Consider the following 25,862-nt stretch of genomic DNA (forward strand, 5'->3'; position numbering starts at 1 on the left):
CGGAAAATATCGCAAAAGTTTTGCGCAAATCTGTAACGGAAACGCGCCTTGTGACATTTTTAAAAATGTTCTTAACCTTTGTTAAACTGTTGCAAATTTCGTTATTTTAATTTATTCTACATGCTTTTTTTGATTACTTGCATTCAATTTAACAAGTAAAATTGAATCTAGAAAAATGCTAAATGAATTTTGGACTTACTCGTTATTACTGATGAAGTCAAGGATGTCCTGTTCCAGCTTCAGCAACATCATCCGGTCCCTGTCGATAAACGTCGACATTTAATACATAATGATTCAAAACGGGTATAAATATAACCATCACTTTCCACAACAGGGTAAAAAACTAAAACGAATATCATCCTGCATGAAATGTCGAATGACCAGCCCCTGGAGGTCAAATGAAGTATTACACGTCAAATTTAGTATTACCAGAGCCCGTCTAACGGAGAGCCATTAGCCCCGTTGTGTATCATCTTGGTTGCAGTTCCATTAGAATTCCACTGGGGGTGATCACGGGCGAGTGCAGAATGAATGGGAGTCTATGGGGCTAAACGGCTAAACGTGTCTCTTTCACCTGCTTGTCGTTAAATTAACATAGATTTTATTGTTGATTCCGCAAGTTCAATATAGATTATAGGCCAAAAGTCGAATGAACGAGTACTTATGTCCTTTTGATTTCTAACAGGTTAGGCCGTTGTTGGCTGGAACACGCTAGCATTCTGCTATTGTGTGACATCATCACAGTTTTGAACGGATTTTTAGAACAGATAAGTGAACTTAAAAATGCAAGTGTATTTTCTTAGCCCTGCCTTTTGAATGCAACTTTCAAATTACTTGACAAAAAATTACATCCTGAGAAAAGTTGATTTCTGGGGGTGAAACCCCATTGACTCCCATTCATTCTGCACTCGACCGCGAGCGCCCCCGCATGGACAGACACGTTACTGCAGCCAGTGCCAATTCTCTTCAATTAGACATTCTCTCGTATTACTTTTTGTTAGGCTTCTGATTGACCAATGTGGCTTTACGGTTAGGGTTATATCGCCGCCTGCTGGTGTGGCATGCTCTTGACAGCGCTTGATAACGTGTTTTTGCAATTTCATGTAGACAGAGAGCTTTTTTAAACCGAGCTTGTGTGGACGGGATTTTTTTTTAACTCTGGTTATATAAATACCCGTGTCCACGTAGACAAGGCCTGAGATTAAGATGGTTGTGGACAGTGTGCTCAGAGGTCAAAGGTGTCTAACCTGGGGTTGTTCTTCAGTGTGTTCGCCAAGAACTCGTGCAGATCGATGCCGGTGGAGTCCGTGTAATCCTGGCTGGAATCTTCAAAGAGACAAAAACAAGTTAACCTTTAACATGTTAACCTTTTTTTTCTTTAAAATCTAAATCACACAACACAACGCACCTCTGGACAGCATCTTGCGTGGCATTTTCTCAAGCTTGTTGGCACTTTTGTCTTTATCATCATCGTTTGCTGTAAGAGGAGCATCTTCTCTGTCAAACGTCTGGGAGAATTGAATATGATCTCTATCCTGCGGAGGGAAGATGAACACAACGCTAATGGAGCAGAACAATAAGCTAATTTTCCACAACACTACACCAATTTCTCAGTGAAAATATAGACTTGTGTTTATATCATCACAGTTCTTGCGAACTACCTCAATCATATTTTTAATAAAGCCACTCATAATGCAACTGTAATAAAAGGAATAGATGAATAGCATTAATTAAGTGGTCTGTTATTAATAATATTGCCGTTAATGACAATCAAACAGCAATACTGACAAAAAAAAGAGAAAATGTAATTATTCGAATTAGTATATTTTGTTGTATGAGTATCTTAATATGCAATATAACAAAGAAAGCAAGTGGCCTCGAAATACTATCAACACTTGAATGTGGGTAAGTTTCGTAAAAAAGCAATATTTTGAGCAAAAAGCTGAGAAAAATCTGTTTTTTGTTAAATACTAAATCCGGGTGTGATTCAGAATGATTATCAAAACACAAACGGAGTAGATCGAGTCCATCAACACCCCTAAAGCTTCACAATCCTAGAGCTCGTCATGGTTCCACATTTCATTCAGTAACATTTGGCAGTTTTGATTTATATGCTGTTTAATGTTGACGATCGCGTTATATTACATATGCTAACATATGATATCGCTTGTTTCTGCTGCTTCTTCGCATGTGCTTTGATCAAGAGATTTGTTACTCGTTCAGAAGTTGCATAATAGCGCCCCCTACCATAAGAGTGAAAAAGCCAGAAATTTCCATTAATGGCGGGGAAAGGGTTAATATTTTAACAAATAATATTACCTCGAAACATTTGAATATCACGCAAACGTTCAATTATTTCAGTAATTCATCTTAAAAGGAGAAACTAATATATTATATAGACTATTTCAAGCCTTTATTTAGTCCTAATTTTGATGATTAAGGCTGTTAGCTATGAAAACCTTTTCACAATACTTGAATTTTGAATTTGGGGTTTTCATAAGCTGTATATTATAACAAATAAAGGCTTGAAATATCTCACTTTGCATGTAATGAGTCTATATAATATACCAGTTTCACATTTTAAGCACAATTGCACAATATTCACATTTTTCGAGTTTCACCTGTATATATAAGATATTAGTATCATGTAGCAGAAATATTACTAGTCACAGCAGGGCGAAATGTACAGTATGATTGAAACAACGAGAAAAAAATCTGAAATGATTTCCTGTAATATGCATCTGAAATCAAATCTTTGTCACATGACTCATTAAAAGATGATGCAGCACGTCATGAGCTGGATTGCATTGACCGTTGATGATGTTTACCTGGTGGTCTTGAGGCAGTTGTGTGGTAATTGTGGAAGGAGAGGGTTCTTCACAAATGGCCAGGCTCCGAACTAACTTTAACTTTGCATTAGACTGGAGAAGAGTACGGGTGAAGGTTACACAGAGTCATTGACTTTCACAATCAGAAGTGCATGAACGTACGGGAAAACTAACCCCTGAAAACAGGAGGCAAATACACTACCAGTCAAAAGTTTGGGGTTTTTAATGCCTTTAAAGCTGTTTAAAAGTCCCTTCTGCTCACCAATGCTGCATTTTTTTGATTAAAAATATTTGACAATTTTTATTAAAGAGGAATAGCCCCTTGAGATGAGCCATCTCGTTTTCGAGGGGGTCCTCGACTCTAGATTCAAATAAAAAATTGACCTTACAGCAGCTGGAATTTAACATAACAAATAGCAAAAACCAAAAAACAAATAACAAATACACAAGAAAAACAAACAAAAAAAATGCTTTACAGTAGTACTATATAGCTACATACGTATATAAGCCAAAACCAAACAAGACATTCATTCATACAAGACTCCCAAAAGGTGACACACTCCTCCCTAAACAGAGTAAACCATATCATTTGTACCAAGACAACATCAAAACACAAGTAAACTCATATAGAGACAAAAATATATATATGTACCATGCCAAAAAATTAAGTTACAGTGAGAAATAAATATAATAAAATAAAAAATACAGAAAGAACAGTAATATTGTTCAAAATTATGACAATTTAAAATAATGGTTTTAAAATGTAATTTATTCCTGTGATCAAAGCTGAATTTATCATCATCATTACTCCAGCCTTCAGTGTCACATGATCCTTCAGAAATCACTCTAATATGATGATTTGATGCCCAAAAAACATTTGTTATTATTATCAGTTAAAAACAGTTGTGTAAATTTTTTGTTTTCAGGATTCTTTGATAAAAAGAAAGTTATAAGGAATGAAATGATTGATTAAATTACACTTTAACGTCTATTCGCATTAGGGATGGGCAACGATTAATCGCGATTAATCGCATCCAAAATAAAAGTTTGTGTTTACATAATATACTGTATGTGTGTGTAGTGTGTATAATTAATTTGTATATATAAAAACCCACACATGCATGTATATATTTAAGAAAAATGTGTTTTTAATATATCAAATATTCATATTTATATATAATATTAATTGTCAATAAATATATATAAAATATATACATGTGTATATATGCTTGTGTGGTAGGGGTGGCACGGTTCACGAAACCGACGGTTCGGTTTGTATCACGGTTTTAGGGTCACGGTTTTCGGTTCTGTACGGTTCTTGTTATTTTTTTCTTTTAATCTTTAACACTCCAGAAATATACTTCTGCATGTGATCTATAGCTTAATTATCCACACTTTAGCATACAGTATAAAAAAATGATATTCATGCAATCATGCACAAACTGAATTTGACTCTTTGACTTTAAGCACATTTTGGGACTATCTCAGAGGAAAGCTATAGGTGAGATTTTGATACAGCAAGAGAGAAGACATTGACATGCTTTTCGTTTATTTGGCAAAAAAAAAGGAGAATGTGTATCACTATGTCTACAAGAACTTGTGCATTTTTATCACACAAATCTTATTTACACAAGAAATTAACTTGCATTTATTAACTGCCAACTTTTGTAGCTCTTACAAAAATTCTATCTTTTAAAAGAAAAAAAGAGGAACTATTAAAACACTGTCTTTTATGAATAAGTCAATATACATGAAACCTCATTGCCTATAATTAGTTAGGCTATAGCAATAGCAAAGGCCATAAACATAAAGTGAAACATAAGTTCAACCTCAACACAAAAGACAGTATCAACAATGCTTCTATTCCCAGAGAGTGAGGGTACTTTTTTTTCCACTTAAAATTAAAGTGCAGGATTTGGAAACGTATGACTGAAGCTCTTATCTAAACATAAAGTGCCACTGTAGCGTTATATTAAAATATCATAACATGAAATCCAAAATGTTCCCACACACCGGACTTATACCATAGGCTTATACGACGCTGGCGCATCCTCCAACTCCCTCATCTCTCCCACTTGCCATTTCTCCGCGTGCCGTGACCGCGCTCCATACTCCACTTTTACTGGCTTGTTTACTAACTTGAACCGGCTCTGCACAGAGCGATCGGTAATGACATCAAAATACCGCAAAAGTGAGTGACGGAGCCGTCGCTCTCGGGCTAGTTTGATGTTATTCACCGGTCACTCTGTGCAGCGCCGGTCCAAGTCGAACAAGCTTATGTCGCGCGAAAGAAAACACACGTCACATACGGGCACGAGGCGCATGCGTCGAACCGTGAGACGCACACACGCTCCGAACCGAGACAAGCGAACCGAACGGTTCGGGTGTTTTTCATGTACCGTGCCACCCCTATTGTGTGGGTATTTATATATACTTATTAATTATACACACTACACACACATATATTATGTAAACACAAACTTTTATTTTGGATGCGATTAATCGCGATTAATCGTTGCCCATCCCTAATTCGCATAGAAAAACGCTGATTTACATTACAATAATATTTCACAAATTTATTTTATTTTTAATATGTGTATTTTTAATCAAATAAATGCAGCCTTGGTGAGTAGAAGAGATAAAAAAAAATGTACCTATCAAAACTTTTGAACGGCAGTGTTTATTTTATAAAAATCCCATGCAAACATAACAAACATGGGTCACTGATTATGAAACGGCTTCATCAAACTGAATGCAAACGTGTGATCCTCATGAAAAACTGATGAGAATCATGCAGAGAACTGAACCAAATCATGACGGCGGTACATGGCGACGTCTCCAAACTACTCAAACACACAAGCCGCCCGTTACAATGAAACAAACACACAGTGACCGACAGCAAACACTGAACCGTCTGGCGGATGGAAGCAGCAAACACACGTGCTCATGCCTCAGGACGCGGTACCTTGGGTCTTTTAGTGCCTTGTCCGGGTATTTGCCGCTGTTTGGTGGGCAATGAGACAAAACGAAGCATGTGAATCTCACTAAATCACAGACTAAGCTCAGATCTGCACGAGATGCGAAATAAGGACACATTCATCTGAACCACTTATAAGAAAAACTATTTTTCCTCTATCATTTAGACATTTAGCAGAAGCTTTTATCCAAAGCGACTTACAAATTAGGACTAAATTAAAGCGAGCCATCGTGAAGAAGAGATGCAAAAACGATGCAAGAAGTGCTCAAAATACAAAGTGCAGTTGCGTAAGCCAGAAAGGGAGGATGATTACGGGAAAAGGAACGAGTTTATTTTTATTTTTATGAGGTTAAATGCTCACGGAAGAGATGAGTTGTTCAGTTGTATCATGTGAACAGACGCATCATTTGCTAGCGATTAAACATCACATGAGTGAACCAGCAACTGCTTCTCCTTTCTTCATGGATTGTGCTTCATTTAGGGAAAAATATACTTTGTTTCGGAGATCGAGCACAGGAATATTATTATAAATATAAACCAGTCCTGGGATTTATGAAAACCTTTCATTCAAATATATTGGACACGATTAGATTAATAAAAGGAAGGAGTGTCAATCAAAAGCCTTCATTAGATTTACAGCTGCCATCTTTCCTCATTGGACACGAAAAAAAAAAAGAAAAGAAAGAGTGTCACGCTCTTGAAATGTCCTTTTTAGGATACCTTTGAGGTTTCTGCTAATATAATATAATGGAAATATGATCCCCCGGGATGAAAACCCATTACAGAATCACTCTGGACACACTGGAAAAAAAAATGATATATAATAAAATAAATATATAAAATTATATGGTAGCACTTAGATTAGGGATCACATATCGAGTATTAAGTAGTGGCTTATTATCATGCATATTACTAGGATATTGGGGGTTTATTAATACTTATAAATGCCTTATTCTGCATGACCATATTCAACATCCCTTAACCACATTATTGAGGGAAATGTATAAAATTATTATATAAAAAAATTACATTTACATTTAAATTATTATATTAAAAAAACAATCATTTAAATGTAAATATTATATATTTAATAATAAAAAGTGATTGTGCTCCCTAATTTAAAATGTTACCAATTATATATATAAAATTATTATATTAAAAATATCTATAATAAAAAAATGCATTAAATAAATATATAATGTTTATATTATATAAAATGGCATATATATATATATATATAAAATAAATAAATTTATATTCAAATGTAAATCATAGATATTTAATATTACAATTTATATATAATTTAAATGTTTTGAATATGGTTGTTTTATATATACAGTGTGTGCTTTTGATTAAATATATATATATATATATATATATATTTTTTTTTTTTTTTATTCATTCAATCAAAAGTAATGGAAATATAATTATATACGTATACATGTATATATGTATATATGAAATAAATGTATATTTAAATGTAAATTATATATATATATATATATATATATATATATATATTTAAATTACTTTTAATTATATATATATATATATATATATATATAATTAAAAGTAATTTAAAAATAATTATCTAAATATGTGTGTATATGTATAAATTAAATAAATAAATGTATATTTAAATGTAAATTATATATACTTAATATTAAAATGTATATATAATTTAAATGTGTTGAATGTGGTTGTTTTATATACAGTGTGCATACACACACACACACACAGTGATCCAGTACATAATTTGTTCACATGTCCTTTGTCTCGATTGTTCTCTCAGCCTCGACAAACAGAAGTGTCCGATAGTTAATAAGCACTAGGGATGTCCCGATACCACTTTTTCACTTCCGATACCGATACCGATGTTGCACCTTTGGCTTTTGCCGATACCGATATTAGTCCGATATATTTTTTTTTCGTGGTCCGACGTGCCGTATACGGCCCACAGGGTGGTTTATAGGTTTAACTTTGTGAAAGACAAAACAAAAAAAACACAAAAGTAAACATAATACATATCTTTGGAAAGCTGAGAAACTCGTGATTCGAACGACGTAAACCATTTTAAGATACAATCAACACAGCGGGCACAATCTGTCTCTTTGTCAGACCACCAACAGCCAAAACAAACCAACACAAACTGGAAGAAACTCACCAATTAGCCATCTGTTAGTCCACATTCCAACAAAAATGGTTTGGTTTCACTGTAAAGCGTCCATACAATCCAATTTGAAGAAGTTTTTAGTCCAAAACAATTGTATATATGAATAAACATCCATGGAATGTAAATAGTAGCATTTCGCGTTAGCCGACAGCGCTATCACAACTTCGACGCACTAATGCTACGTTCACACCGGACGCGAATAGGGCGTCAGGCGCGAATGATTTCAATGTTAAGTCAATGCAAGAAAAATTCCTGCGGCGCGAATGAGGCGTGGAGCGCGGCGCGGAAGACGCGAATACGCCTCATTCGCGCGTCAAGTTGGCGCGAATGGCGCGAATTGAGCGTTGTGCATTCACGCGTTTGACGCGAATTCGCGTCTGCCGCCCGAGTTGAAAAATCTGAACTTTGGCGTGAATTCGCGCCGCGTTAACCAATCAGGAGCCTAGCTGCTTGCTCACGTGGTGAAGTGTCTGGATGCTTCAATAAATTATTTTGTTAATATGACTAAATGCATGGTGGGATTATGCACAACAAAGCAAATGTTTCATCACTTAAAACATTATTTCTATATGGAGACATGTTCATTTTGTATTGAATGTTATTCATTCCATATCTAGAAATAGTATTATGTTGTAAAGACAGACATAAGTCTCCCGCATATTGATAGCGTCTCCCTGATGCCCGCAAATTAGTTCAAATCTCCCGGAATCTAGAGCGAGACATACTGCGCGCATAACATACATAGCGCGCTATATATCAACATATGTGCATAAATTCGTGTCTGGACGTGAGAGAGAGAAAAAAATCACAGGACAGGTTAATAACTTTTGAAGGCTGGCTCTATTTATTATCAAAACAAAAATAAATGACAGCTAGATTAGATGGATGAGGGGCCGGGCGAGGGTGATCCTCGCTCAGATGCGGGACAACAGGTCATCAAACTGGGCGCGTGACAGGCGGAAGTACCGCTGACAGCGGCCGTCATCCAGCGCAGCTCCTGGAGCGAGCAAATGGTGAAACTCGCCAAACGGTTCGGCTCCGAAGGGTCCGGTGGACCCAAATATACGGCGACGATGATCCCCACGCCGCTGTTCTGCTATCCAGAGTAAATACAGAGCGGTAACTCTCTTGATGAATGCTCGGTCGACATAAAAACAATGACCGCCAACGGATTTTGATTCTGACGCGCGTCACGCGCGTAAATTTCGCTTCAAACTTTACGCGCGCCAGTTTCGCTCTCTCTTTGAGTGACAGTTTATCTATCCAGTTGCAATAGAGAATGAAATGACGCTATTTTCTGATAGCCAATGAATTTCCGAAAAGACTGAAATGCAGCTTTTGTGGGTGGAATCATCCGATTACATTAGAATCCGTGCGCAAAAGCGAGAGTGATTCTCTGCGCGCGTGTGCTTAAACACAACAATCATCACATGACAGGCTGCGCCGCTAAACTGGATATCGCTCATATTTTTTTCTCCCCTCCGATCTCCGATCTAGCGTTCTGGGCCGGTATCGGCGCGATACCGATGCCGTGGATCGGATCGGGACATCCCTAATAAGCACAGGGTGTCTTTACCGAATAATGACGGATGGTTATTCAGCTTTAATTGGCTATTGAACATAATGTATTCCCTGAGAGGCTGAATCTGGCATAAGGCCACACAGAGCCTCTCTGACAACTGATGCTGGAAGAATCTGTGTAACGTGGCCGTCTGCGCTCTCGGTAAAACACACAGGTAGAGTTGCATTGTGTGCCGGAGCTGCCAAGATCTGCAAGAGGAGAGCCAGATGGCCATAAAGACCCTCGCTGAGTCCCTTCGGGCGACATGCGGGACGTTCACGGCTGTTGACTCGGTCATCCGCTTTCCTTTCACTGGCGCTTTTCAAAGATGACAAAGGGAATTAAACGAAAAGAAAGAGGGAAGTGTCATCGTATCAGAGAGAAACTCTCAGCGCTGTAACCTTCCCCATCTGAAGACGGCTGAGTCGCTCCATGTCTGCCGCTTCTCATAACACAATTACCCGCCGATTGATCGCTCCAGTCCTGTGGGCTTCTGTGGCTAAACAGAACAATCGCTTCGGTCGTTTGTTTTGCTGACCCTTGCTCTCCGAACAAACAAAGGGACAGAACTAACTATAATGATCAATATGTGCGAAGAACAATGTACCGTGTGCAGGGTTAACCATCGATCGGATATGAATGTGCTATTTTTTCATAAATATTTACCTTTATCTAAATCCAATCACTGCAGAGCATTACATAAGCAGCTGCGCGCAAAATAATAATATTATTGTATTATTAGTCTTAGTAACTCTTACAATAAGGTTCATTAGTGAAGGCGAGACACGGCAGGCAAAAACATCGTTTTTTTTTTCACTGGTCAATTTTGAGATTTTGGGATATGTCTTCTTTCAGACTTGTGGTGAAAAAAAGTCTGAAATACACATTAAGGTCTTTATTTTACTACACTTTGTCTGTTTGCGTCTGCAGATTTCTGTAAATTCTTCAAAAGTTGTCGTTATTAATCATCCTGGTGCTCAGCGATCGCGATCTGCACCCTGTCATCACACACACAGCTCTTTCTCTTATCCAAATATGGTAATTTCCTTTCCATCAGCAGCCAATCGTGAAAGTAAAAGGGGGGATTTAACTCTAAATGCGCGATCTCATTGGCTAAGGCCAGTCTTCTCAAAATGACTTTTCTCTCACACTCCAAGTCCGAAATCTCCACTTCAATAACACCGATACACATCAAACTTTCCAGTCTTGTACCTAGTTATATTATGAAGACATTTACAGAGGGATTTGTAAGTATATTATTCCTAGCCTGATTTATATTAGGGATGGGCAACGATTAATCGCGATTAATCGCATCCAAAATAAAAGTTTGTGTTTACATAATATATGTGTGTGTGGTGTGTATAATTAATGTTTATATATAAAAACCCACACATGCATGTATATACTTGAGAAAAATGTGTTTTTAATATATCAAATATTTATATTTATATATAATATTAATTGTGAATAAATATATACATGCACATATTTCTTAAATATATACATGCATGTGTGGGTATTTATATATACATATTAATTATACACACTACACACACATATATTATGTAAACACAAACTTTTATTTTGGATGCGATTAATAGCGATTAATCATTGCCCATCCCTAATTTATATAACATTTTATTCCAAAAAAACATGGCGAAAATAATTTTTTTAAGGCAATTGGCAGTATATTCTGATTTACAGGATAACAAAAGATATCCATAAATCCCTCTGTAATTTTTGTCCCTCATCTAATATGTGAACACAATAAAAAAAGAATTTTGAACCTGGCTTTATCCAATTCTCAGATTTCACTTTTTAAAATGAATGCAAATTAGTGCATATTTAATGAGATAAGGCCTAATTTGCATATTTAAACATTAAATTACAGAAAACTTGTAATATATATTTTTTTCTCATCTTAATGTAGGTAATAAACTGGGAAAGTTTCATGGTGATATCTGCTAGTTAAAAAATCTGCTAGTCTCGCCTTAATGTACTAACCATGAGAAATAATGTATTTGTTAATCTTTGTTAATAATTCACAGTGCATTAACTAATGTTTGTAAATGCTGAAATTACTAAATGCTGTACACGTGCAGTTCATTATTAGTTGTACATGTAAACGTTACCAAAACTTTTATCCGTTTGTGATTTTTGCTCTTTACGCTGGAAACCTGAACTGAAATGAGCGGCTCTGAAGGATAGCGAGCCGCTTTTGTCCTGACACACATTACCTGCGTCTCTGCCCTGTCGTCGCTGCAGTCTTCGTGGCGGCTTTGGTTCTGTGACGTGACGGCATCGGCTGCGCTCGAGGTGTTTTCGTCCAGAGCTCTCATAGTCTCACTGACAGTATCAGACATCCTCATCAGACACGGCTACTTGAGGCGTCTACCAAGAGCCTGGAACCTAAAACACACGCTTGGATTATTATAATGCATAATAATTAAAGAAACTACCTCTAATATCATCAGTGGCTGCATACGTCACATTTCACGATATTGAACTCACGATACCATATTATTGCGATACTCCACGACATATGATAAAAGGTTAAGTGTTGATTAAAATGCTAAATTTGTTTTTACATTAATAGACTTGGTGCTGAAACACAAAGCACAGGACAAAAGAGACACCACGATTCTGAAGCTGAAAACAGAATTATTTTAGATATTTACCAATTTTTACAGGTAACATCAGACATTTTGCATTATCAGGACCCACAAATATTGCATTATTATACATTATATATAGTAGTTTAATGCAGTACTGACAGTAAACGTGCACAGTAATGTTTATTTTGCTGCATTTTTGTATTGTGACACCCCTATTAATCACATTTTAATGTCAAGCGTTTGTGCTTTTCATGATTTAACTAGTACAAACCGTATGTATTTGCTGCAAATCGGTCAATATGAGCATAAAAAGCATGATTTTTTTTTTTTTTTAAATGCATGACGTCTTCACTGACGTAATTGAGTTCTCTAGGGAGACGGTGTGCATGAGTGCTGTTCACCCAAACCAATTAACCTCTAGCAATTATGAGCCGAGTGTCTTGCACGAGAATCTGAAGGGCAAAATGAGTTAATGAGAATTACACCAGTCTCAGACTTTCATTAACACGTTAGCACAGAGTGAGATTTCTAACACGCGCGGCGGTCCAAATCCCCACCGAGACGACACCTCATCCAGACGGCGGTGAAACCTGTGAACGCTGCCGGCGTTAGCATCCAACATCTACCTAAAGAGCGACGGGGATGGCGTTTCAATCAAAATGACTTAACTATTAAATAAAAAAATACTTTTATAGACAAGCAGAAAGCTATCTCTCTCTCTTCGTCACACTATATGATGGTGTTTTAAAACACATTTTTTTTTTTTGGGGGGGGGGGGTTGGGTAAAACCAAAAAAAATGGGTAATGGTTGTTTTTTTTTTTTAATAGGTTTTTTTTTTCAATGGGTAAAAAAGAAGAAGAATCGAGTAAGAAAGCATCATTAGCTTTAAAATTTCATTAAGTATGAATTATTTGTATGATTTTGAGGAAGTGTGTTGCCTGAAAGCAACAGTGGATTTTTTTTATTATTACATTTTCTTCAAAGGTGCAATGAGGATTCATTTCACATCCGTCATGCCGTTATAGTTTTTAGTATTATTTTGTGTCCAGCTCAAATCTCAAGTGTTTGATTGCAGTTATGAAATTGATCTTATGCAGAAAAAAAAACTGCACAAGCAATGCTAACAAAATGTAATTCAGTGCACACACTGTAAAAAAATATTGTTGGTTTAACTTAAAAAATTAAGAAATCTGGTTGCCTTAAAATTGGAAAAAGGGAGTTAATGCAAAATCATCAGAAACTCAAAATAATAAGTTATCTGAACTAAATAAATTTAAATTGATTTGACAAAAGAAAAAATGGTGTGATAACAAGCCTTGAAAACATTTTTTTTACAGTGTAGTGTTAAAAACCAAACCAAAAAAAAATTAATGTAAACTATATCATGTTTTTAAACTAAATTTTTGCAGAAGTTTTGAAGATAAAAACGTTTCTCACTGGGTTAAACCCAGCGCAACATAATAAAACATGCTTCGGGGATAAAGAACATGTTGGTGGATACTAAAAACTTGACTAAACGAGAGTTTTTCAGCTTTTTTACCCGATGGCGGCCTGTTGACGTCGTCCTGGCGTGAAGACCGAACCCTGGTCCGTTTCAGTGGCGCTGTTGAGCGTGTTGTTGCATGAGTTGAAGCGGCGGCCCATGTCCTCTTCACCAGCACCACAGCCAGATCACAACAGCGCCGGCCGCCAACAAGCCTCTCATGTCCTTCAAGAACCTGCAAACACAGAGAGATAGACGCCATCTCAGCATCCAAGGCTATTTTCAAGGCGAAAATCCAATTACAAAAACACAAATATCATATAAATACCAAGCAAACAAAGACAACTCATATTATACTTTAATTAGCATGAATAAAAAATAAAAATTTTCAAGCATGATCTTACTAAATAAGCCCGGTCAGAACATAGAAAACACTTTAATCGCCAGTTTTGTGGTTTCTGAATGAGTTCTAATGCAGAACGGACTAGCACATCGTTGAATATTTCCCTGCGATGCACTTTGACCTTTAGTAAAACGGCATGAAAACAAGGCCAGAGATGAAAGAGGGTTCAGGAAGCAAACACTCGCCGGGGCAGAGCGCTGACAACGCAACGCATTTATCAGCGAGGCGCTGCTTCTGCATTATTTAAGAGGCTGATGGCCGCGGCTGATTGATATTCATGAGATCTGAAGCCTCAGGGTGTGTGTGTTGTCAATGCGCACCCACACACACACACACACACAGGTAGCTGTCAAATCACTGCGTCTGTTTGCCGCGTGTGGGAGTGACGGCTCGCCATCCTCACAAACATCCTTCAAAATGAATTGTGCAACCTCCCATATTCCCTTCCAAACGCATCCGGGCCGTAACGCAGAGAGAAACAGCTCGTTCTCTCATCCGAACCGGACGCCAGCAAAGATGGACACTCGACAGGGGACAAAGAGGAGTGCCAGGATCTGGTGACACCATACGTTTGCATGGACACACACCTTTAAAACAAGGACACAGAATGTAAAACACACATGAAATCAGTATTTTAATAGGCCCGTGTGTAGCAGACAGAAACGATGTTTGAATGAGACGTCTCACGGTCGAGCGCGCCGGGAACTGCTGACAGGAGGATTGGGAAAATTAAAAAAAAGAGAAATACACAGTTCGATGGCACTATCAATCCGAACCCCTGAAAGCTCACTTCGAAATGAGACATAGGTGTTGCTGTCAGCCGAGCGCCGCACATGTATTGATTTTGTCAGCTTAGACAAATAAGCCGTGTGTTCTGCGTGCCGTTTTGTGGAGTGAGACGAGCGCCGCTGTTGGGATCGCCAGTTTGTTCAACACATATGAGCCTGAAAAACTGAGGACTGTGTGTAAAACAAAAAAACTAAAATTAACAGTGAATACTGTAATCATTTATTTGCATTTTGCAGATGCATCATCAAGTGTAATCTATGCTCTTAATTAGTGATTGCATTTAATAAATATAGCTTTTTGTTACTGAGATTTTCATTCATAACCACGGCGTACTTATTAACACGAGCCTCATTCATTAATTTCAGCCGATTATGCTCAGATGATTGACAGCTGCCTAAAAATACAGTTTATTATGAAATTATTGTTTCGAATTCTGATTTGAATAAATAAATGCTTCATTTCTACAGCGCTTAGTACTTACTAATGAATTTTTAGTATCATACATATATGCAAAATTCAAAGGTGCATTGAAGATTCATTTCACATCTGTCATGCTGTTGGTTTTCAGTATTACTTTCGGTCCAGCTCAAATATCAGTGTTTGATTGATCTTATGCAGAAAAAAAAACTGAATTACATACAGTACGGATCGTTTCAAAGCAGCTTCACAGTAATAAACAGGGAAATAACAGATGCAAACTTCATCAAATGAGACATTCAGCTTTAAAGCGGCTCTGAAAAGACAATAGCGTCAGAAAAAAACGTAAAAGTCAAGTTTAAATTTAACATACAAATGGAAATGCGTTTGTAAATCTGACACTCGGATGCCGTTCACAAGACCGATTACACGACCGCATGAAACACATTGAACAAAGCCCATCTCCACACACACACACACACGCCAAACTTCACACTGATATACAACCAGTCGAGTGCACTTCACAGCACCCGTTACAGTAAACGGCAGCGCTCGTACATTAACATGAATGTCCTCACCTCACCCGACTCGCAACCAGCTCAGCACTACAACACCGGAGCGGAGAACGAGTTTGGACGAGACGCAGAAGCACAGTCGCCTCCCCACAAAGGCAACAACTAGCCTAGAGCATATGCATTTATGCATTTAGCACACGCTTTTATCCACTACAACACCGAACTGGAGAACATCTCCATCACAATGAACTGAGATCTGAAGAGACGTTACTGTTCACCTCGAGCAACAACACACTCGTTTACACATTTAACACACGCTTTTATCCACTGCAACGCTGGAAAACGTCTCAATCACATTCATAACAACAAATAAAGCAGCACCGTATTCATTTACAGTCACATTTATGCATTTAGCAAGCAAATTGCCCCTGAAACTTGAACTCCTGCCTCGAGCGAAGTTTCGAACAACTACACCTGTGCGTCCGCATCGAACACTCACCTGACACATGTTCGCTGTCATTATTTCCATGGATCAGGGGGTTAGTTTCCATATTACCAGAGACTGCATGGGCTTCTGCGCTCCCTAAAGCAGCACCTCCTCCTCTTCCTCCTCCTCCTCCTCCTCTCTGTGTCTCAGTCTTCAGCGAGAGCTTCTCTGCATGCGTCTAACTCTCCAAGCCCATGGCTGAGACTCTCGCCCGAAGCCTCAGAGACAGCGGCAAATCAACGGCTGGCCAGCGTGATGTCATTAGCGCTCAGCCAGTCAGAGCGCGCGACTCTGCTCGCGGCACGTCACTGGCTAAATTGAGCTCTTCATTAGCCAAACAGCCGAGCCCGAGGTGTCGGGGGGAGACGTGGGTGGTTTACCTTCACCCCCAACCCCAAAAATACCCCCCCGTGCGGGTTGTTGGGATTGGGAAGGGCTGGTGGTCTACTCTACAGAGGCCGGGTCACACGCCAGATCTATTTCAAGAGGGTTTAATCAATAATTGTAGGGTGCTTTTCAATTGCCGTTTGCATACGGACAGTCATTGAGATTAGCAACATTCAATCAAAGCTCTGAAACACTCCCAACATCCCAAGTCACCTTTATTTCCGTAACACAGATCGTTTCAAAGCCAGCAAATATTTCAAATGCATCAATAAGTGGATAAAACACTCCAAACAACCCAAGTCACTTTTATTTCCATAGTGCTTTATCCAGTGCGGATCGTTTCAAAGCCAGCAAATATTTCAAATGTGAGCCGTTTTTAGATTAAACGCTCTAAAACACTCCCAACAAGCCCAAAACAAGTCAAGTCTGCTTCATTTCTACAGCGCTTTATACAATACAGATCGCTTCAAAGCAGCTTCACGTTGATGAACAGGAAAATAACGTCATCAAATGCGAGACTTATTCAGATTCTGCTGCTCTAAACGGACGATAGTGTTATTATTCGGATCAATTCAGGTCGATGTTGATTCAATTCAGTTCAATGTTGCGAATTCGTCAATTATGAAACCACTCGGATTAACCCTAAAACCGTATTCTGGACAAATGTGGGCAAAATAGTTGATTTATTTTTAAAAAAATACTTCCCTTGATCTGAGCGGTACAAGACTTGGCTAGTTTTCCTAAGTTTGCCTCCTGAAGACACACATTTTTTTTTTACTCAATTCTACAATGTTAAGTGGGTGAAAAACAAAAACTCCTTTATCTTGTATTTGGGTCAAAAATGGGCACCCATAGAAATGAAATTAAATGAATGGGAAAAAATGTAATTTAGGGCATTCTAAAATAAGCCAAAATAACAGCAAAGTCACTTCATCTTTAGGTTTTAGCTCTAATAACTTATTGGAATGATATTTTAATGTAGATAAAAAAATAAGCATAATTTAAATAGAAAATATGGTACTTTTTGAAGTAAATAAATTCAAAAACACCCCCAAAATTTAAAAAAACACAATAGATGGATAGACAAAACTTTATCGAAGACAGTGATATAAGATTTATAATAAATAAAAATTAGGATCACACATTTGTCCACAATTACAGGATTAAGGGCTATAAAGTGAATACGGCTTGAGGGCTACGACAAGTGTAATTCATTATTCAACTCAATTCAAGGTTTGTTCTCATCATAAAATACTGATCAATGAATATTAATTGAATTTTAAAAATCCACAACCAATAACAAAACACAGTGGCAACAGAAAGCTGTTAAAATAAACACAGCGTTATAAATAACCGATGCACATGCAACATAAATAAGGTAATAACGCCACTAAAAAAAATGGTCGTGAAGAAACCTCACTGTAATTTACATATAATTAAAGCAAAATTGTCATTTAGTTGGGCTCACATCTTTACACTTCCACTGCACTGAAATAATTGCACCGCTGATAAACTGCACGCAGGAATCTTCACCCCATAATCAATTTATTTCAATTGTGTGTGTGTGAACTATTACTCAACGAGAGGAGATGAAGATTTGCTCCCGCAACGGACACCTCGTGTCTCGCAGACAATTACAGCAGCTGCAGCGTAACATGGATGCACTAATATCTGTTTTCAATGAAGCACCACAGAGCTGGAAAAGCGTGCGTTCACCGAATGCTGTTACATTAGTCCTCGGAAAAAACAATGCGACAAGTAATAACGCAGCAGCACATAATATCCTAATAATGAGAAGATGATGAGAAACATTATGCAAGCTGTATTTGTGCACTGTTTTATTGACAAACGTGAGCAAATAGCCGCGAGTCTCGCATTTAAAATGTTAATATTTGATGATTTCACACACACACACACACGCTCCATCTTTGGTTCTGAGGTGTGTATCTGTAATTGCTCAAAGAAACAATGAGGTGCTGAAAACACGACCCAAATTGACACACGTGTCATTGAGCTGCCGCACAAGTTTATTACCCGTGTTCAGGTGGTGAAGTCAGACTGACAGGCGGAGGTGTGAGCGATGTGTGTGTGTGTGGGCGAGAAGTGTCAACACATCAGGGCACACGGGTGGAGAAACTGCCAACAACTGCGGCGTGACCTTCCAAAAAAACCCTGAGCCAACATCACAGCATGGCGGGTTGGTCGCTCCATCTTCGCTTTAACACGCGCGCGCGCCGGTGAATTCAAGAGTCAAGACTGACGAGGGCTCGTGTCACTAAACAGGATGTTTCTCAAAACATTAGCCAACAAGACTGGGCACTTAGAGAGGAGGAACGTCTCCATGTGCTGGTGCGATAATGGGAAACACACACTCCACGCACCTGCAACAGCTTCACACCGCAACACCTGCACACCATCAGAGAGTTATTCACATGCTAGCTCTCGTTTCCTTTCACTAATCTTCACCTTTTCGCAGGGGATTATAAACTGTCCTTTACTGTGGATCACATTCAGATTCTTTTGTTTAATGCCATGTCAGCAGTATTCATGGCAAAAATTCAATTACAAATATACAAATATTATATAAATACAAGATTGATAAAAAAAAAACAGGTTTCAGGCATAATCTTATTAAATATAGCTATCCTTCATAAACGAGCATTCCGCTTGTAGGACAATCCAATAATATGTTTCCTTTAGAAAAATGGTGTAGGTTGCTCGTCAAATTAACACAGTTTGTGTTTGTTAGACATGCCAAGTTTATTTGTATAGCACATAGTAATGTGAATCGCAAAAAAAAAAAAAAATCACAATGCATATTATATCAGCAGCACCCAAGTATTTGTGGTAGTATAGATTCAGATTTCACAAACAGTTTGGTTTGAATATAACCTTAAAATGTTGCACCTCCGGAAGATAAAATGTGCTCTTCAATTGCTTTGGAACGTCAGGAGAAACATGAAGATATTGGACAGAGAGACGGTCTCTGTCGTCCTCTCGTGTCACACATCCCTCTCAACGCACAGGGCTGGAAAAATAAATCAATTCCTCGAACTATTGTGAGAACTCGATTCAAGTTTTGTGTGAAGCGCGCACCTAGAAAGCCGCTTCTCAGACAGCTTGTGAATGCTCAGTCGAGTTCTCTTTCACGACTTCCTGTGCTCGAACAGATATATCAAAATCTCAAAACATCGTAATATTGAAATCGCAATACTTGTACAATATTTTTGGGTTTTAAAATCCGATATTCCGATATATCGGCCGATATTTTTTTCATATTAAATATTGTTGGATTTCTGCACAACTTTTCTGCACAAGATACGTCTGATACTTTTTCTCTAGGTCTAAATGTTCACTCCTCGCAAGTATAACTTACATTTTACAATGCAGGGACTGTAACTAGAGATATGCTAGTTATAAATACAGTAATCATTACTTTATTTAGGCAGAAAAAGTTCATTGTGGTTTACAAGCTCATTAATGTTAACGTTAGCGTTCTTCCACTGATGATATAACACTATATCAGGCCAAGGAGAGATGATTTAAGCATGTTTTGTCCGTTTTATTTTTATTTTTGAAATATTTATTTATCGGCCATTATAACTGCCGATACTGATATTATGGAAAATGCCTAATATCGGCCGATATATCGGTCTGGCTCTATTGTAGAATTACAATTCTTAAAACTTAATACATATCGTATCGACTATCGGAGTATTGTAAAAGCATCACATCATGATATAAGCTAGGTGTATCATACCAGGCCAGCCCTATATATATATAAAGAAATATTAAAATATATTAAAATATAAAGAAATATCGGTTATCGGTATATACTGTATATATAAATATATATATATACAGTAGTGTTGGGCGATATGCTCCATTTTCATATCGTCCTATCGTCAGCCTGTGAGATCGCCGATACACGATATTATCGTGAGGGGGCGGGGCTAACTTATTTGATTATTAACTTGATTATTTAGCCTACTCATTAATTTGCTTGTTTTATTAGCCTACTTCGTTTTATATACGAGAATCTTTTTTCTATTTTGCTAGCAAAGGTGGAGTGTTTATTAATAGGATCAGATTATTTCCTGGTATAGTGAAGTAAAAAAAAAGAGATCCTAATCCTTTTGTTTGTCAACGGGAAATTTACGGACACATTAGCCTATTCTCATGCCATTACATGCAGCATTTTGGTCTATTTCTGCACGAGATGAAAACACGTTTTAATAATTTCTTGGGTCAGAAAGAGTCGGAGTTTGCGATATGTGCCCCCCTACCAGTGCGCTCTCTGCGCACTTCACATGCGCACTTCAGTAAGCACGAAGTACGCGGGTTAATGTGTTTTAAATGCCGATAGAAACAAGAGCAAGGGCCAAACGTCAAGCTGAGTCGATCGGTTTATATTTATACTGATGACTTGACTCTGATAAAGGAAACGTTTACATGACCACATGCATTGTCAAGTTTATTCAACATAATCAGGTTAAGAACGTCGTCGCAAGTAAACGCGCTCAATCTCTGAAAGTGAAAGTAAAAACGGACTGCTTTCGGCATCTGCATTAACGCCGCGTTCCCTCAGAGACGACGATGATAACGGTAACTATAATACTATTTTAGTGATATTATTATTAATACTATTTAGTAATTGTATTGTTTTTTGTGTTAGTGTCATTAAACGTTTTGTTAATGTGTTACACTTACAGAAACAAATACTGACGAACAACGATGCCGTTTTCATCTTGGATCTGTAGGAAATTGAATTTTGCGTCTGTTAAAACGAGCACACTTGATAATTTGTGAATGGATCACCTTGCGATTGAATTTTGATGTGGGATGTTTTTTAGTCTGTTTTAAAAACATTCTCTTAGAGGAGTCCTCATTAGTGCGTGTTGTTGCAATTGTTATGAGGTGATGTCGTTGTAAATTTAGGCAAGGCAAATTAATTGTAGTTCCTAATATTCGTTTAATAACAATACTAGCTTTATAATAATAATAATAATAGGCCTAATAATAATAATTTAATACATTATGGTAAAACGAGCCAATTATCGTATTGATATCGTCAAAGGCATCTGCCATCGGCGATATGTCAGACTATCGTCGATACACGATACTATCGTCTATCGGCACAACCCTAATATACAGTATATACAGATAACCGATATTTCTTTATATTTGAAAGCCGATAACCGATATGTTGGCTAGAGCCAGACCGATATATCGGCAGTCCGATATTATCTGCCGATATCAGGCATTTTCCAAACTATCGGTATCGGCAGTTATAATGGCCGATAAATGAATATTTCAAAAATAAAATAAAAACGGACGAAACACGCTTCAACCATGTCACGAGTGTTGGAGTTGTATCGTTTGTCCACCAGAGGGCACTCTACACCATTCCTGTTGGCAACACTCGTGTTGATAAAAAATATATATATCGGCCGATATATCGGATTTTAAAACCAACAAATAGTTGTATCGGTATCGGCCTTTAAAATCCTTCATCGGTCAGGCTCTAATATACACTATAATACTATAATTAACCCAGCCACTCAAATAACAATTACGTAATTCCTCCCACCAAAGCATCACTTGAAAATAGATTTTGGAAATGACTGAAGGAGGAACTTCTGTTGTTCATATAATGGCCAAATATCAGCTGAAACATGGACCCATGAATCACGGGGAAAAACTGAAGGGTTCATATCTTAACTTTAATCTCATATATTATTTAATACTGAAAACATGACAGACAGGCGATGCTAAATCCGATTGGCTGACACAACTCAAGATTCAGGCCAGATTTGCAGGACAAAGAGAGACAGCAAAAGTTCCTCCCGAATAAATCAACTCAAGCCCAGGATGGACTGCGGCCTCGTCCTCAGTCACTGTCAATTTCCAAGTCATAATCCTTCCCAGATCTCCCTCATCATCATCCCTCGCTCGTGCTGCCGGTGTGGATGGCGGGAGCAGGTGGGCAAGATTATCATTCCACATTTCCTCTCATAAAACCTGCCGCTAAGGGGGAAGACTTATAGATTTTCAATATTAATCAAGCGCTAACCCCTCGGGAGGAGCGCACGCCCCGTTCCAACTCCTAGATTTCCGGGATTCGAGTTCTCGGGAAAAGAGGAGAGGCGAGAGAATAAGAGAATCCCGACGCTTGACAGCCACAGCGTTCGGAAAACCATTGAGCTCGACCGCAACAAAGGAAATCAAAGTAGCGTCGTCACTCACAGCGCTAAAGCTGTGGATCGGAGAGGAGGGGAGAGAAAAAAAAAAATCATCTGTCAAATAATTATAGCTCGTCCTACGATTTCACAGTACAGTTGTCTTTTTCTTTAGCGCGGGAATGAAAAAAAAAAAAAGCACCACCAGCATTCAGCCAGAAAACACCTGGCACAAAGCTTGCGAGACAACAGTTCTCCAAACGCTCGGCCGCTTCATTTACATTATAAAGAACGCATAATGGCAGTGCTTACTAATTAAGCCTCACAATGCAATTTCTCTTCCTGGAAAAAGCAAAATAGGGAGGGAGCTAAGTGACAAACGCGTTTATTTACATTTTTCCCTAAGGAACGATGTGATTCCTGCATGGAGACGGTAAAAAAAAAAAAAAAAAAAAAAAAGGCCTAATGAGGTCCCCGGAGGCCGAGCAGGAGAAGAGCCTTCATCGGGACGTGACAGCGCTCGGCGGACACTGTTCTCCATCCTCATTAGAGCAGGGGAAAGATGCCGATCTGGTTTAGGATGTGTCAGCGAGCAGCGACAGTGTTCCTCTTCACCGTGACATGCTGCTTCTGTAGCACAGGACAGGTGGGGGACAGAAAACGGCATGCGATGCGAGGCTTTATGCACATTTACTGCCAGCGCTACTCTGTCCTCGGGTCACACGACAATTACAGGCTGAGAAACGTTCGATCGCATGAAGCCATCGGCACTTACTCCATCCAGGCTAATTCTGCTTCATTTGATGTGATTGGCTCACTCACCACATTATTCTTCTGTATGTACGCGAGCGAATGCGTGTATGGGACTTACTGCGGTCTCGTGAAAAGGTCCAGACGCAAAGTTTGGACTTTTTGTGTGTGTGTGTGTGTGTGTGTGGAAGGGATTTAAAGGAGTAGTTCACTTTTGATACTTTGATGGTTTACTCACCCCCATGTCATCCAAGATGTCCGTGTCTTTCTTTCTTCAGTCGAAAAGAAATTAAGGTTTTTGATAAAAAAACATTCCAGGATTTTTCTCCATATAATGGACTTCAATGGGGTCCAAACGGTTCTAGGTCCAAAAGACAGTTTCAGTGCAAACTACAAACTGTTCAAAGGGCTTTAAACGATTCCAGACGATGAATAAGGGTCTTATCAAGCGAAATGATTGCTCATTTAATAAATAAATAACAAAGTTTAAGTTTTATAAGCTCAAATGCTCGCCTTGCTCTGTTGTGCGACGCACGTTTGTGACTCACCTGTTCAAATCAAAATGAACAAATCTTTTCCCAAGTCAATTCGTTCGTTGAATGAACCAAACGACTCGGAAAAAAGAGTCCTTCATTTTGATTTGAACGAGTTCAAAGAGGAGAGTCACAAACGTGCGTCGCAGAACAGAGCAAAGCGAGCATTTGTGCTTATAAAACTTAAACTTTGTTATTTATTTATTAAATGAGCGATCGTTTCACTTGATAAGACCCTTATTCATCGTCTGGAATCGTTTAAAGCCCTTTGAACAGTTTGTAGTTTGCACTGAAACTGTATTTTGGACCTTGAACCGTTTGGACCCCATTGAAGTCCATTATATGGAGAAAAATCCTGGAATGTTTTCATTAAAAACCTTAATTTCTTTTCGCCTGAAGAAAGAAAGACATGGACATCTTGGATGACATGGGGGTGAGTAAATAATCAGCAAAGGTTTTTCAAAAGTTAACTACTAAAAAAAGTGATATAAATTTTTGGTCAAACCGACCAGCACTTGGTGTGCGCTTTCTGCCAACTTAGTGTCCATGTACCACAACGTGTCACAAAAATGAACTAAACCTCACTGTATTGTTGCCAAGACACACATACAGCTTGCAGGTACTAATATCAGTCCTATTATCCATATTTATCAGTCCTTTTAGCTCAATTTAAAGAGATAGTTCACCCCAAATTGATAATTCTGTCATTTAGTCATCATTTTGTTCTTTCAGTCGTTTTGAGATTTGTTCTAGCATGTGACGAATGCACATATGAGCTTCAGTTCCAAATTTTATGTTTTTTAGTTCATTTTTGTGACACAATGTGGTACATGGAGACCAAGATGGCAGAAAGCGCAGACACTGTTCGTTTTCTTTTTTACAAAAGCCAAAATATGAAATGTCATAGATTAATATTTAGTGATATCATGTAGTACAAGCCAAATGATATGTTATTGGGAGTGTAAACAAATCTCAGTTTAGTCTTGTGAAAATGCAAAACACAAGTGATGAGAAGCCGTTACCCTGCGATGATGATGGCGGGACGCATTGGCATTTAGAGTAGTAAGAAACACTTTTCTTATTGAGTAAAACTAAAGCAGTCTAAAAATTGCTGACAAAACTCAAAAGAAAGAAAGTGAAAGTGACAGGAATGGAAACTCTCCTGCTAGTCGAACACAACAGACCCACCTCTGCTGTCACACCTGCAATGTCAATCTAACGTTACGCCTGGAGAAACTCAACAGAATCATTCATGAAGTTCGGCTCTTGCTCCATGGACGTTCATCTATCACACTCTCAGCTGTTTTTATAAAACACTTCCTAGTAGACCGGCACGATTCAATCTGAATAAATTGAAAATCACTTTTTGCTGACGTTGTTTAAAATAACACAATTTTAAATAGACATAGCCGATACCGGTAAACGATCATTTTGAAAGCCGATATGTTGGCTAGAGCCAGACCGATATTATCGGCCGATATTAGGCATTTTCCAAACTATCGGTCTCGGCAGTTATAATGGCCGATAAATGAATATTTCAAAAATAAAATAAAAACGGACAAAACACGCTTGAACGATGTCATGAGTGTTGGAGTTGTATGGTTTGTCCACCAGAGGGCGCTCTACACCGTCCCGTTTGAGTTGGTCACGAGACATACATTGCTTGAATAATAATTAAAAGAACATCCGCATCAGTTCTCTTAACTCAAATAAGCATGACTAAATTTGTGACTATCATGTCCAGTTTTGCTGTTAAATAAGCCG

General features: G+C 38.1%; 1 protein-coding gene across 10 annotated transcripts in view; it reads right to left on the reverse strand.

The window, feature by feature from the left end:
• Positions 1 to 25,862, reverse strand: part of LOC120487062 (R3H domain-containing protein 1) — a 136,478-nt gene that overhangs the window by 32,097 nt on the left and 78,519 nt on the right. For 4 of the 10 annotated variants that reach the window (XM_039683238.2, XM_039683237.2, XM_039683236.2 and 1 more), the window contains exons 1-8: positions 16,262 to 16,447; positions 13,696 to 13,873; positions 11,777 to 11,948; positions 5,794 to 5,829; positions 2,829 to 2,921; positions 1,409 to 1,535; positions 1,248 to 1,326; positions 200 to 259 (exon numbers count right to left, since the gene is read on the reverse strand). In XM_039683238.2, the coding sequence (XP_039539172.2) occupies positions 200 to 259; positions 1,248 to 1,326; positions 1,409 to 1,535; positions 2,829 to 2,921; positions 5,794 to 5,829; positions 11,777 to 11,908 (527 nt within the window). In that variant the 5' untranslated portion in view covers positions 11,909 to 11,948; positions 13,696 to 13,873; positions 16,262 to 16,447. Of the gene's footprint in view, positions 1 to 199; positions 260 to 1,247; positions 1,327 to 1,408; positions 1,536 to 2,828; positions 2,922 to 5,793; positions 5,830 to 11,776; positions 11,949 to 13,695; positions 13,874 to 16,261; positions 16,448 to 25,862 lie in introns of those variants that run through there. The other 6 variants (XM_089133474.1, XM_089133473.1, XM_039683235.2 and 3 more) reach the window with 4 other exon arrangements.

The sequence above is a fragment of the Pimephales promelas genome, chromosome 7, assembly GCF_988280905.1.
Source record: "Pimephales promelas chromosome 7, fPimPro1.hap1.1, whole genome shotgun sequence".
Lineage (NCBI taxonomy): Eukaryota > Metazoa > Chordata > Actinopteri > Cypriniformes > Leuciscidae > Pimephales > Pimephales promelas.